Source organism: Netta rufina (assembly GCF_964035555.1).
Source record: "Netta rufina genome assembly, chromosome: 1".
NCBI lineage: Eukaryota > Metazoa > Chordata > Aves > Anseriformes > Anatidae > Netta > Netta rufina.
The window spans coordinates 418,046-431,623 of NC_140123.1; the positions used below are offsets into that span (position 1 = coordinate 418,046).

General features: G+C 50.8%; 1 protein-coding gene across 1 annotated transcript; it reads right to left on the minus strand.

Moving 5' to 3' along the window:
- Positions 1 to 5,789: 5,789 nt before the first annotated feature.
- On the minus strand, positions 5,790 to 6,740 carry LOC311220453 (olfactory receptor 52B2-like; the record flags this gene model as incomplete). The annotated part of the gene is made up of 1 exon (XM_084303989.1): positions 5,790 to 6,740. One exon carries the CDS (start codon positions 6,738 to 6,740, stop codon positions 5,790 to 5,792), a length of 951 nt encoding a protein of 316 aa, XP_084160115.1.
- Positions 6,741 to 13,578: the final 6,838 nt, after the last annotated feature.

The following is a 13,578-nucleotide window of genomic DNA, read 5'->3' on the forward strand; positions in this document are numbered from 1 at the left end:
CCTCTGGTGGTGCTTCAAGGTCCAGCAGAAGGGCTGTGCCTGTAAATACCGTAAAGAACAGAATTTTAGCTGCTGCTCTGAGTGCTGTGTTTCCATAAATGTACATAAAAGACTTAGAAGGTCTGAAATCTGTACTGGTTGGATTTATTGTGTTATTGGCAGTGTGAAGACAGGACATTTACAACAGCAAGATGCATAAGTGTATAAGGATCTGTTATTCTGTGTAAGTGGGGGCATGCCTGGCTTGCCACAACCTCCCCCATTCAGCTGCAATGTCCTCGTTCTTCACTGCCAATTCATTGTAAGGTGGAGTCATCCACTTCTGTCTTTTGCAATCAATGAGATTAAGAAGAAATTAAGCACTGAGAAAGAACCGGGCAAAGATCACTCTAAACTGAATTAATAAGCAGGGAGTGCTTCCCTGCATGCGCAACGTTAAAGGCAATTTGCAGTTTAAAGTGATAAATATCAGCTGAGACTCCTGGCTGAGGATGTCACTACAGGGACTGCAGGGCCACATGATAAATCCTTGCTCAGGACTCCATACGCTTCTCATATAAAACAAGTCTAAGGATCTTTAGAGCATGACAAACAGAAGGCTTTGATTCTGCTGCACTGGCCACAGCAGACGCCCCATTATTCACATGAGAAAGCATCTGTCAAGGTATTCATCTATCCAGATGTTTGCTTTAAAATCACTCTGCTGATGAGTATTATTTTTTGGGTTCTTTGTTTTGGTCATCAGTAGGAAACTAACTAATATTTTGTACTTGAAACTTCTTTTAGTTCCTTAAGGACTTACAGAGTTGGGGGCAAGCTCAGGCGTGGTGGGACCTGAAGTGACACAAAGTCCTCCCTCATTTGGGTTCAGAACCTGATATTTTTCAGTGAAACTAGTGCAAATTCAGAGAAACTCCAATAAAGGCAATGGTTTTATTTCCATTTTGCAGTAATGTACTGAGATTGATGACTGATCTAATCTCAGCCTCAAGTATTACTAAAGAAAGACATTTTACCTCTTTGCTGCCATTCAGATACCATGGCAAGGGAGGGAGGAAATATCAGAAGCCCGGAAAAGGCAGAGAAAAAAAATATCTTTAAACTGGAAGAAAATGAGTACTGAGTGTTCCAAAGAGAACAGCCCTTTGGGCCACCAAAAATACTTCCAGCAGGCTGAGTGCCTTGACCTGATCACAACCAGCAGGAAAAGTGTAAGAAGGGGCCAGCACAGGCAGAGGCCACAGGAGCAAACTGCTTGGGCATGGGCTGAGGCTGGAGTCATATTTGGAAGGCACTGAACTGCCAGGGCTGCCCAGGAACAGCTTTGCTGGGGCCACCCAGCCCAGAAGATGCTGGAGATGGTGCTGGTGGTCGCTGTCTGGGGTCTCGCATGGCTGAGCAGTGAGGAGGAGGCTGGGCTCTGCCGCTCGCCATGGGAACAAAGGACCGGTCCTTGAGCTGCTTGGCTTCATGCACTGCGCCAAAACCTTCCAGCCTCCAGCAATTTGTGGCTTAGGAGCTCCCTTAGATATTCATATTCTTGTGTTTAAACTCTAGGGTAAATTTTAGCCACAATCCCTACGAAATTTGTACATAAACAAATGATTGGGTGATAGCTTTGTGTGAGAAAAGTAGACGAACAGGAGCTTTTACAAATTTGTAAAGTACAAATCTTATCAATCAGATCATTTCGTTTCTGTGGTAAGGTAGCATAGTTCACACATAGGGAAAAAGATCATCTGTCTTAATTATGGAGATGAATTAGCATACATATCACATCGTATTTTCATAAACAAGTCAGTGAATATTGCTGAGCTTGAACCATGATAGTGACATTTCAAATCCTGTTTCTTGTTTCTTTTGTGGATGAAATGCAAGTCTAAATGAGCCTTCTGAGCCTGATGTCAGTGTGGGCAGCACAGTAAAGACAATATTTATTAAATCCACAGCTTTGCCAGAAGCACGAAAGGAAGAAATATTAGTGCCCTGGGTAATTTTGAAAAATTGGAGGAATGGCCTGAAAAAAAAAAAAAGAAAAAAAAAAAAAGGAATAAAATCCACAGTCAGGATGGGAAAAGCAGGAAAGTCTACAGTGTTGACAGTGGTGTTTATAAATGAAACAGAAGACACCAGAGTCACGATACAGAGAAGGACATTGTGCTGGGATGCATCCAGAGCAACGTTGCCTGTACAGTGTGTTCAATTGGCCTGCGCTGTCCTGGCTTGGTAAAGTCTCATCTGCGGATGATCACTGCCACAAAAGATGTAATTTAGTCTCCACTCCAGCCTCCTGAGCTTTTCCATTTTTACTTTTTCGTGGTTTATAAGATAACTGGAACGCCAAGTATTTAGTTCTAACTCCACCTAAGGAGTAATCTGTATGATTTGATGAGAAATACAGAAGCTGACTGTATTAATTTTCTGAGTTCTACTAGAAATGCTAGGTATTTTATGAGTGACTATCTATGTGTCTATCTCTCTGGGAAGTTTGGGTATCACACTTCTGCCGGAAAGGCTTTCAAAGTTGATGGAAAATGAGACAATCAAACCTGGAAGGAGAATCTGGGGGAGGAATTCAAAAAACAAACAACAACAACAACAAAAAACATAATAAACAAAAAACAACAAACAATGCATTACCATATGAAAAAAAGGGACTCCCAGCGGAAGAAGAGGAGGTATTTCTGTGGGAGGGTTGCTAGCTGTGCCTTACACTGATTCCAGATCCTGGAGAGGAGGCTTTCAGTGGGTATCAAAGCTATTGGGGAGAGCTGAAATATTAGGATTATAAATATAAAATGGTTGTGTGTTGATGACTTTATCGAAATCAGGATAATTCAAGGATCATGAAATACAAGCTTCCTTACAAATTAGATCCCACAGACCTCAAATATACAGCTGAGCCATAGCAGTCAGTTGTTACTATTAATTACAATCAGCACAAATTAAAGCAGCAGTCCAGGATGTAGTAGTGGGCTGTTGTCATAGATGGCCTTAGTTCTAACTAGATTTGTCCCACAGATTTGGCATGTTACCTGGTGGTTTTGTTTTAGATGAGAACTGTCTGGCTCAGGACAGAAAGGAGGCCCGTGGGGAAGGGGCTGGGGTTCTGGTGGACACGAGTTAGCTCTGCACCACCAGAACACCTTGCTGTGAAGGCGGTTGGTGCTGGGGCAGTGCTGACATGGCCACGGCAGCAGTTCCCCCAGCTTGGCGCAGGTGAGACCATGTCTGAGCCCTGGATCCAGGTCATGTCCCACAGTGCTGCAGGATGGAGCCAGCCCGGTGCAGCCCCCAGGCTGTGGGGTTGGAGCCTGGGACACGCAGGTTTTATTACCGAGCCATCCCCCTTGGTGTGTGCCTCAGCTAGAAGTATTTCTTCCACACCTTCTCCATCACCAAATCTGATGTGCTGCTGGCCATGCCTTGTGACTTAAATGTATGCCATCTTTATGGTCAGGTCATAGAATCATAGAATCACCGCATGGTTTGGATTGGAAGGGACCTTAAAGAAAATCTCATTCCAACCCCCCTGCCATGGGCAGGGACACCTCCCACTAGATCAGGTTGCTTAACTGTGCAAAAGGTGTGGCTTCCCACATTGCATAGGAGATACTATTAATTGGAAGAAATGCATTTGACACTGAGTGATATAACTGCATAAATATTTTAACCAAATGTAATTTCTTCTATTGATTTGCCTCTTTAAATGATGTCTGATAGAGAATTATGTTCTATCTGCTTTCCTTGGTTAAGAAAAAAAAAAAAAAAAAAGGAGTAAGCGCTTCAATAAAGTTTAAAGAAGAGCTTAGGGATATGGTTTAGTGGGGACCGCTAGCGTTAGGTCAGAGGTTGGACTCGATGATCTTGAGGTCTCTTCCAACCTAGAAATTCTGTGATTCTGTGATTCTGTGAAGCTGGCAGCCCATGTCTCAGACAGGTACACTGCCCACTGAGTTAACTGGCAGGGAGGCTGGGCCCAGAGAGTGGTGGTGAATGGAGTGAAATGCAGCTGGCGACCAGTCACCGGTGGTGTTCCCCAGTGGTTGGTGTTGGGGTCCTCTTTACCTTTATGGATGATTTGGATGAGGGAATTGACTGGACCCTCAGTAAGTTTGCAAGCTGGGGGTTAGTGTCGATCTGCCATAGGGTAGGGAGGCCCTGCAGAGGGATCTGGACAGGATGGGTCAATAGGCAGAGGCCAAGGGATGAGGTTCAACATGGCTCAGTGCCGGGTCCTGCACTTTGGCCACAACAACCCCATGCAGCGCTACAGGCTTGGGGCAGAGTGGCTGGAGAGCTGTGCAGAGGAAAAGGATCCGGGGGTGCTGATTAATGCTCACCTGAACATGAGCCAGCAGTGTGCCCAGGTGGCCAAGAAGGCCAACGGCATCCTGGTTGTGTCAGGAGTAGTGCAGGCAGCAGGGCCAGGGAGGTGCTCGTCCCCCTGGGCTCTGCTCTGCTGAGGCCGCCCCTCGAGTGCTGGGTTCAGCTTTGGGCCCCTCACTCCCAGAAGGACATCGAGGCCATGGAGCCTCTGCTCACAGGTAACCAGGGCCAGGAGCAGAGGGAACGGCCTCGAGTTGTGCCAGGGGAGGCTCAGGTTGGAAATGAGGAGACATTTCTGCTCAGCAAGAGCGGTCAGGCCTTGGGACGGGTTGCCCAGGGAGGTGGGGGAATCCCCGTCCCTGGGGGTGTTCAAGGAAAGATTGGACGTGGTGCTTGGGGACAGGGTTTGTTGGGTGATATTGGTGGTAGGGGGATGGTTGGACCAGATGATCTTGGAGGGCTTTTCCAACCCTAATGATTCTGGGATTTTATGAAATGTTAAAAACAGAGTACTGGATATATTCATGAATATGATGCTGTGAATATCATCCCTTTGTATCAATTAACTGGGGAGCACAGTAATCACAAAGACCTGAAAAGGGTTATCAGTAAGAACAGTTATTCTCAGTGGATACAAAGGAGAGTTAAAGATGAGCCAGAAAAAGCATGTGCAGGCTATCAAGAAAGACACAGTTCTAAAACCCAGGTCTGTTGGTCTGCAGATGAGCTAACAAGCGAGTTTCTCAAGGTGGGATTCCTGCTGATTGTATCATCTCAAACATGATGAGCTGTGACACCTGCCACAAGGATGCGCTGGCCACAGGTCTTCCCAGGGTTTCATGTACAAACCTAGAAGTGTACGGCTGCACCATGAGCCCTGTGTGCCCAGACACAGGATGGGCTGCCAGTGCATGAGCAGGGAGAAATGGGGGGCTTCCTTTCCTTAGTAATGCATGCATCATTAATCCATGAATTTATTGTGTACCACCAGAAATGGTAATAAGGACAAGACATACATGATCAAGACCAGTCCTTGAAGATCAGTGGTTTCCTAATTGCATGCAGGAATTCCTTAGGCTCTGGTTGTGCAGTGGGATTTCCTTCATCTGGCCACGTTGGACACCAAAGGCAGAGGTGGATGGACACACAGAAGCCACCTCTGTTCCAGCTGCTTCTCCTGGCCTTGTGAATTGCTGCAACCAACCCCCCAATAAAGCTCTGAGTTTATGGGATAACACCAGATTACATAAGATAAAATTTTGGTATATGGTTCAGAACTAATTTCCCCTTTTGTAGTGGTGATGGGATTTATTCTGAGGAAGCATCTCATAAGCAGGAAAATTGATCAGTAATGGTGTTGTGCTGAGTCTAAAAAAGGAAGAAGCCGTGTTATTTCACACACATGCACTCTGCTTCCCTGGTAGACAATTTCTCTTCCTTTCGGGGGAATAACATCCTTGTCACCGCAATTGCCCAGTCCTAAAGAGTATCTGGGACACCTTTTCTCTGATTAGTTTGTTTTTCACTGAGTAGACAATGGGGTTTAGCATGGGTGGTAGGAGCACGTAGAGATTGGCCAAGAGGATGTGAACATGGTGGGGGACGTTGTGGCCAAACCGAAGAGTGAAAAATGAGAAAAATGCTGGCGTGTAGAACATCAATATAACACAGGCATGAGAGCTGCAGGTGCCAACTGCCTTCACCTGGGCATCCTTGGAGGAGAGCCTGAAGACAGTCCTGAGAATGAGGCTGTATGACACCCCAATGAGCACAACGTCCAGCCCTGGGCACAGGAGGGTGGTGGCAAAGCCGTACCAGATGTTCATGGAGATGTCGCTGCAGGCCAGCCGGGCGATGCCCATGTGCTCGCAGTAAGTGTGGGGCATGATGCTGTGTCCACAGTACAGCAGCCTCTGAAGGAGGAATATTGTTGGGAACATCACACAAAAGCTCCTGGCTATTGCCGCCACCCCTATCTTGGCTATCACTGAGTGTGTGAACACCGTGGCGTATCGCAGGGGATTGCAGATCGCAACGTACCGGTCAAACGCCATGGCCAGCAGAATGGTCGACTCCGCAATGAAGCTGAAGTGTGTGAAGAACATCTGGGTAAGGCAGGCATGGAAAGACATCGTATTGGAAAGGGACCAGAATATGCTCAGGGCTTTGGGCACTGTGGAGGAAGACAATATGAGATCTGCCACTGCTAACATGGCCAGGAAGAGGTGCATCGGCTCATGGAGGCTTCGCTCTGTCACAATGACAAATAAGAGGACAAAGTTGCCAAGGAGCGTGGCGATGTACATCAGGCAGAAGGGGATGGAGAGCCAGGTCTGCAGGTCCTCCAGGCCTGCCATGCCCAGCAGAAGGAAGGAGGCAGGCTGCAAGCTGGTTTGGTTGGTAGCCACCATGGTGGGAGGATGCCTGAGTCAGTTCGGACTCCCTTCTCTGTAAGCAGAAACAGGGGGAAGATGGGAAGCACCATTCATAAAATGTAAAAAACGTGCTCGGATTTCTCTGGAGCACTTTATTTCTATGAATTCTGAAGCGGGTTAAAAATCACTCCCCCCATGCACTAGGGAAGTGTGCTTGAGATACTGACCCCAAAGCAAGCAACAAATTAAATTAACAAGTGTTTCATAGACTCAGGTGCTGAAATGCAGCAGAGGTGCTCACAAAAAGTCACAAGTCAATGCAAAAGCTTGGTCAGGCACCCAGGAATCCAGCCCCCCTGGCTCTAGTTGCTGTTATTTCTTGTGCTTGTGTTCTGTAGCACCCAAAAGCATGAGGCACATGACAAGCTGGGACTGACTGACACTGATTTTACACAGTATGCTGTTTCTTTCACTACCTACCTCACCTCTCTCCACACTCATTCACTACACATTTTGTGTGACAGCAGACGATGATCTCTGCAAGGCAGGGATGGCTCTCACAGCACCCAGGGCAACCAGGCTGTTTACTGATTGCTGCCTCACATCAGTATGAAAGGATGATCCAACAACCTGCGCAGAACAAAGCGGAGTGGAAGATCAGCACCACACAGAGTACGTGGTCTCAGGGAATGGCTGTGTGCTTGGGAGGCAGAGCAGCTGCTGAATTTTAAAGCAAATTCAGAAGCAAAGGTCTAAGGCAGAGCACGGCACTGAGAGACAGAAAAGCTGTGCCACCCTGGCATGGAGTTTGCACGGAGATGCTCCGGATCCTCGGAGTTTGCTCATGTCAGTGGCCAAGGATTGCCCACTGCATAACCAGGTGGAGGGGCATTCACTCTGCAGCAGGGTGAAACGCAGCCCCTGAGCCTGGGCAGTGCTGCCCTGGTGCATCCTGCCCCGCACTGCCCCACCTGCCACCAGGAGTGCCCTGAACGAGCCCAAATCCCCCAGTGATCAAACTGTACAGGGCTTGTGTGTGCCGAGTCCTCTCTGCACTGCTGCAGCTTTTCTCCTGGGTGTTACCCTGGGACTTTTCTGTGCTCCCACCTCCCCTGCAAGTTGCTCAGCCAGACCCAGAAGGTGGTTTGCAGTATATGCATGGAAATGACAAAGCCACCAGCGAGGGCAGCATCATCCAAATTAGTCAAAATTTAAAGAGTCGTGAATGCTTCCTGGACAACAGGCAGTCAGCGCTAGGTCTCTGGCCGCTTCCCTGGCAGTCAGCTGGCTGCTGACCATCGCATGGGCCCTTGCTGGTACTGCTCTGCTTCTCTGAATGCACATCCCGGTCCTCTTGTTGGGAGTTATATGCAGCAGGCAGCAGAAAGGCATCAGGCAAACTATCAGCTGTAGGGCCAGGTTGTGCCTGCTCCATGCCAAGCTGGTTCTGATGAGGCCTGGGGAGTCAGGCAGGCACTGCAGGCAGCCACTGCTCAGCTCATAGGACCATGGGGTGGTCCGGTTATCTATCTTTTTTTATCTATCTGTTAACAAACTGTCGTGGTTCCGCTCGAGTGGGCAGCCGAGCTCCACCACAGCCGCTCTCTCACTCCCCCTCCTCAAAGAGGAATGGGGAGAAAATATGTGAAAAGGACTCAAGGATTGAGATAAGGACGAGAAAATCACGCAATAATTATTGTAACGGGCAAAACAGACTCGGCATAAGGAGATAGTAAGATTTATTGCCTACAACTAACAAGCGAGAGAAGTGAGAAAACAAAGAAAAAAAAAAAAACAAAAGCACCTTCCCCCCATCCACCCTCTTCCACCTCCTCCCCCCGAGCGGCGCAGGGGAATGGGGAATGGGGGTTATGGTCAGTCTACAGCACTTCTTCTCTGCCGCTCCTTCTCGGTCACTCTCATCCCCTGTGCTGTGGGGTCCCACCCACGGGATGCAGTCCTTGATGAACTGATCCGGCGTGGGCTTCCCACAGGCAGCAGCTCTTTCAGAACTGCTCCAGATATGGGTCTGTACCACGGGGTCCATCCCTCAGGAGAAAACTGCTCCAACCTGGCTCCCCTACGGGCAGCAGCTCCTGCCAGATCACCTGCTCCTGCGTGGGCTCCTCTCCACGGGCTACAGGTCCGGCCCAGAATCTGCTCCGGCAGGGGTCTTCCACAGGCGGCAGCCTCCATCGGTGCAGGGCCACCTGCTCCACCGTGGTCTCCTCCACGGGCTGCAGCGTGGAACCCTGCTCCACCGTGGTACTCCATGGGCTGCAGGGGGACATCCTGCTTCACCATGGTCCTCACCACAGGCCGCAGGGGACTTCTGCTCCGGCGCCTGGAGCACCTCTCCCCCTCCTTCTACACTGACCTTGGCGCAAGGCTGTTCCTCGCTCCTCTCACTCTCCCGGCTGCTGTGTGGCGCAGCGTTTTTTCCCTGTCTTAAATATGCTCTCACAGAGGCGAAAAACAACATCGCTTATTGGCTCGGATCTGGAAAACAATGGGGCCCTTCCCAAACATGGGGCAGCTTCTAGATCTTTCTCACAGAAACCACCCCTATGGCTCCCTGCTACCAAAACCTTGCCACGTAAACCCACTACATTCCACCCCTCGCCTCTGTTAAAAGCATATTTAAGACTACTCACAACATACTCTTACTTTACAATTATCACAACAACCTTCACAAACTTCACTTACATCAAAAAGAAAAAGAATTCACCACACCAAAATAAACATAACATCATCACAGCACCGACAAGGTGGACATTTTACACACACACCACCCCTCGTCCCTTCACCACACTAACATATCACAGTTACTGCTTTCTTAAATTCTTCACAACTTTTACATTCCTAACAATCATCCTGCACATATTTTTGCCCGTTACTTCTACTAACTATCATCCTTATCTCAAATTCCTCGAGCCCCACGTTGGGCGCCAAAAAAGACTGTCGTGGTTCCGCTCGAGTGGGCAGCCGAGCTCCACCACAGCCGCTCTCTCACTCCCCCTCCTCAAAGAGGAATGGGGAGAAAATATGTGAAAAGGACTCAAGGATTGAGATAAGGACGAGAAAATCACGCAATAATTATTGTAACGGGCAAAACAGACTCGGCATAAGGAGATAGTAAGATTTATTGCCTACAACTAACAAGCGAGAGAAGTGAGAAAACAAAGAAAAAAAAAAAAACAAAAGCACCTTCCCCCCATCCACCCTCTTCCACCTCCTCCCCCCGAGCGGCGCAGGGGAATGGGGAATGGGGGTTATGGTCAGTCTACAGCACTTCTTCTCTGCCGCTCCTTCTCGGTCACTCTCATCCCCTGTGCTGTGGGGTCCCACCCACGGGATGCAGTCCTTGATGAACTGATCCGGCGTGGGCTTCCCACAGGCAGCAGCTCTTTCAGAACTGCTCCAGATATGGGTCTGTACCACGGGGTCCATCCCTCAGGAGAAAACTGCTCCAACCTGGCTCCCCTACGGGCAGCAGCTCCTGCCAGATCACCTGCTCCTGCGTGGGCTCCTCTCCACGGGCTACAGGTCCGGCCCAGAATCTGCTCCGGCAGGGGTCTTCCACAGGCGGCAGCCTCCATCGGTGCAGGGCCACCTGCTCCACCGTGGTCTCCTCCACGGGCTGCAGCGTGGAACCCTGCTCCACCGTGGTACTCCATGGGCTGCAGGGGGACATCCTGCTTCACCATGGTCCTCACCACAGGCCGCAGGGGACTTCTGCTCCGGCGCCTGGAGCACCTCTCCCCCTCCTTCTACACTGACCTTGGCGCAAGGCTGTTCCTCGCTCCTCTCACTCTCCCGGCTGCTGTGTGGCGCAGCGTTTTTTCCCTGTCTTAAATATGCTCTCACAGAGGCGAAAAACAACATCGCTTATTGGCTCGGATCTGGAAAACAATGGGGCCCTTCCCAAACATGGGGCAGCTTCTAGATCTTTCTCACAGAAACCACCCCTATGGCTCCCTGCTACCAAAACCTTGCCACGTAAACCCACTACACAAACCTGCTGGGACAATTCTGCTTCTCATCTCAGAGCCTAAATCTGCAGCTCAGAGTGATCCGGGGGAGCTTTTCACGTTCTGGCTCAAATCAGGCACCTCATCTACAGCGACCTACCAAGCAGCAGCTGCTGCAAACAACTCACCAGCTCCGTGACAGCCAGGAACGAGGGCATCGCCTCTGGACCTCTTGGGCCATCTGTGAAGCAGAGCAGGGAGGCGGCGATGTTTGAGCACTCCTGTGCATCCCCACGGGGCTCATGCCGCTGGGCGGGGGCAGAGCTCTGGTTCGTGCTGCTTGAGCAAACGTGTTGGAAAACACACCAAATGAAGGGGATTTTGATTGGAACTCCTTTAATGTGGGCTGCCTGGGCAGATGTTACCTTCCGTTGCCTCTACAAATGGGACAAAGCCATCACAGCACTGTATCGGCTCCTACCTGGAGGGACTGGGATGGGATGAGGTAGCTGAAGACACGCAGATGAGTGATGCTGACGTCTTCCAGCCAGCCCTACAGAGACGTTGCAGGATCTGCTGTGCTCACTGCCTTTAGCCTTCCTCTGCCTGCCTGCGTGGGCATCTGAGTGCTGCTGCTTCAAGCACCAGGGTGATTAATACAGTAAATGTGTCTGCTCTCTGCAACAGGCTTGCATTGCAATTCCTGGTCTGAGTGTTCAACATTGTCTTTGTGAGGATTCTCTCTGAGGACATAAAAAGAAAATACAATATTAACAAAGAGTGGGAATGGGAAACAGGTGGGTGAGCAGAAACAGGTCATGGCGGAATGGAAACTAATAAAAGTATGAAAGAAATCAAACGTGGGTACCTTAAATTAAGCAGTAAATCTAGATTTAGTTGCTGAAATAAAAACAGACAGATCGTCTTCACCAATATACTTTCTTTTTTAATTCTTTGAGTCAGGAAAATTGTGACCTGACATCACATTTCAAAATTAGATTTTCAAGCTCCCAAAACTGGCATATTTGCAAAAATTCTCTGTCTCCAGCTGCTAGCATGTTCATGCCTTATGGCTACCCAGCCCCAACATGTACGTGTATACTGTAGCACACAACCCCTGACTCACACTGACTCTAGTGCAAGAATTCATGGTTTTAATGAAATAAGGTCCAACAGCCCCCTTGACCCACTTGACATACATGTGGCCTAGGCAGGCTACCGCTGATTTTTAATACCTACAAATCAATATTGTGTTGTTGAAGCTGGGATTGTCTGTCCCATGCCTGACATGGGTACCCCACCCTGCGGTCACCCAGTGGCACGCAGATCTCAGTGTAGGGGTGAGGGGCTATTTTGGCTCAATTCTCTCTCACCCTTCCCACAGGGACCTAGAACAGTCCCAAACAGGGCTGTTTGTGGCATTGCCCAGCAGCTTTCCGGGGTTCCCATCTCCTCTCCCACACTGGTGATGAGCTACAGCTCAAGCCTGAAAAGCAGGCATGGGTTTCAAGTTCCTCAGCTTTTGGATTTTCAGCCTAAAAGTATCAAAATCAAGACATGGACACGTTCTGAGTGCAGCAGCTGTATTTGTGGGGTGGGGTCAGGTCTATGTGCACAAGCATCCTTTAACTGATGATGGCTTCACTGGATCTCCGCTTCAGGAAGCCGCTCAGGCAAGGACCCCCTCATGGAGACCTCACTTACATTACGCTTTATCCCTGCTTCAGAAAAAGGAGAAAATGAGAAAAGGAAGAAGAAAAGGAGAAAAAACTTTCTGCAAAGTTTCTGGCATGGGACATGAAGCCTACAGGGTTAGTCTGGCATGAGACAGCCTGTGAGACCCCATGGACTTGCTGTCTTGTTTGTGATCTGCAAAATAAAGATAGCCCCTGCCACACACACCTCCCCTCCCCACAGGAGGAGCTCAGCACGATGGCAGCCCCTCTCTCAATCCCTCTCCCTGTCCCTCTTCCCATCCCCTCCCCATCACTCTCCTTAACCCTGCTCCTCATCCCCTTTCCCCCTCCCCATCCCCTCTCCCCATCTCTCTCCCCATCCCCTCTCAATCCCCTCTCCCAATCCCTCTCCCCAGTCCCTCTCCCCATTACCTCTGCCCATCCCTCTCCCCGTCCCCCTCCCATACTCTATCCCCATCCCCCCTTCCCATACCCCTTCTCCTCCCCTTCCCCCATCCACCCCACCCCCCTACTCACTCCTCTCCCCCCCTCCACTTCCCATCCCCTCTCCCCATTCCCCCCTCATCCCCCCTCCATCCTACCCCGCTCCCCCTCCCTTCCATCCCCCTAACCCATCCCCCTTCCCTTCCCCGCTCCCAAACCCCCCTCCCCATCCCACCTTCTCCCCCCATCCCCACCATCCCCCCTCCTCACCCTTTATCCCCCTCACTCCCCCCATCCCCCCTTCTCCACCTCCCTCACCCCCCTATGTCCCCCCATCCCCTCCACTCGCCCCTCTCCCTCCTCCCCGCTCCCCATCCCACCCCCATTCCCCCTTCTCCCCCCCCCCCCCATCCCCTATTCCCCCTCTCCCCCCGCTCCCATCCCCGCGCCCAGCAGGGGGAAGCCGAGCTCCGCGCACCGCCCGCCGCGGGGCCGCTCCCGGTGAGCGCTGCCCCGGGCCGGGGGCTGGGGGCTGGGGTCCCGCTGCCACCCCCCTGCCGCGGGGGCGAGCCCCGAGCCCTGCCCGACCCCGGGGCCCGGCCACCAGCAGCTGCCCGAGGGGGCTCCGAGCCCGAGGAGGGGGCTCCCTCCGCAGGGGGCTCCCGGAGCTCGGGGCGCTGCGTGCCCCTGGCCGCATCTCGCTGTGCTGGAGCTCGCCGAAGGCCCCCCGGGAGCTGCGGGGCTGTGCGGGGGGAGCGGGGCCGAGAGGGGGCAGCGGGGTCT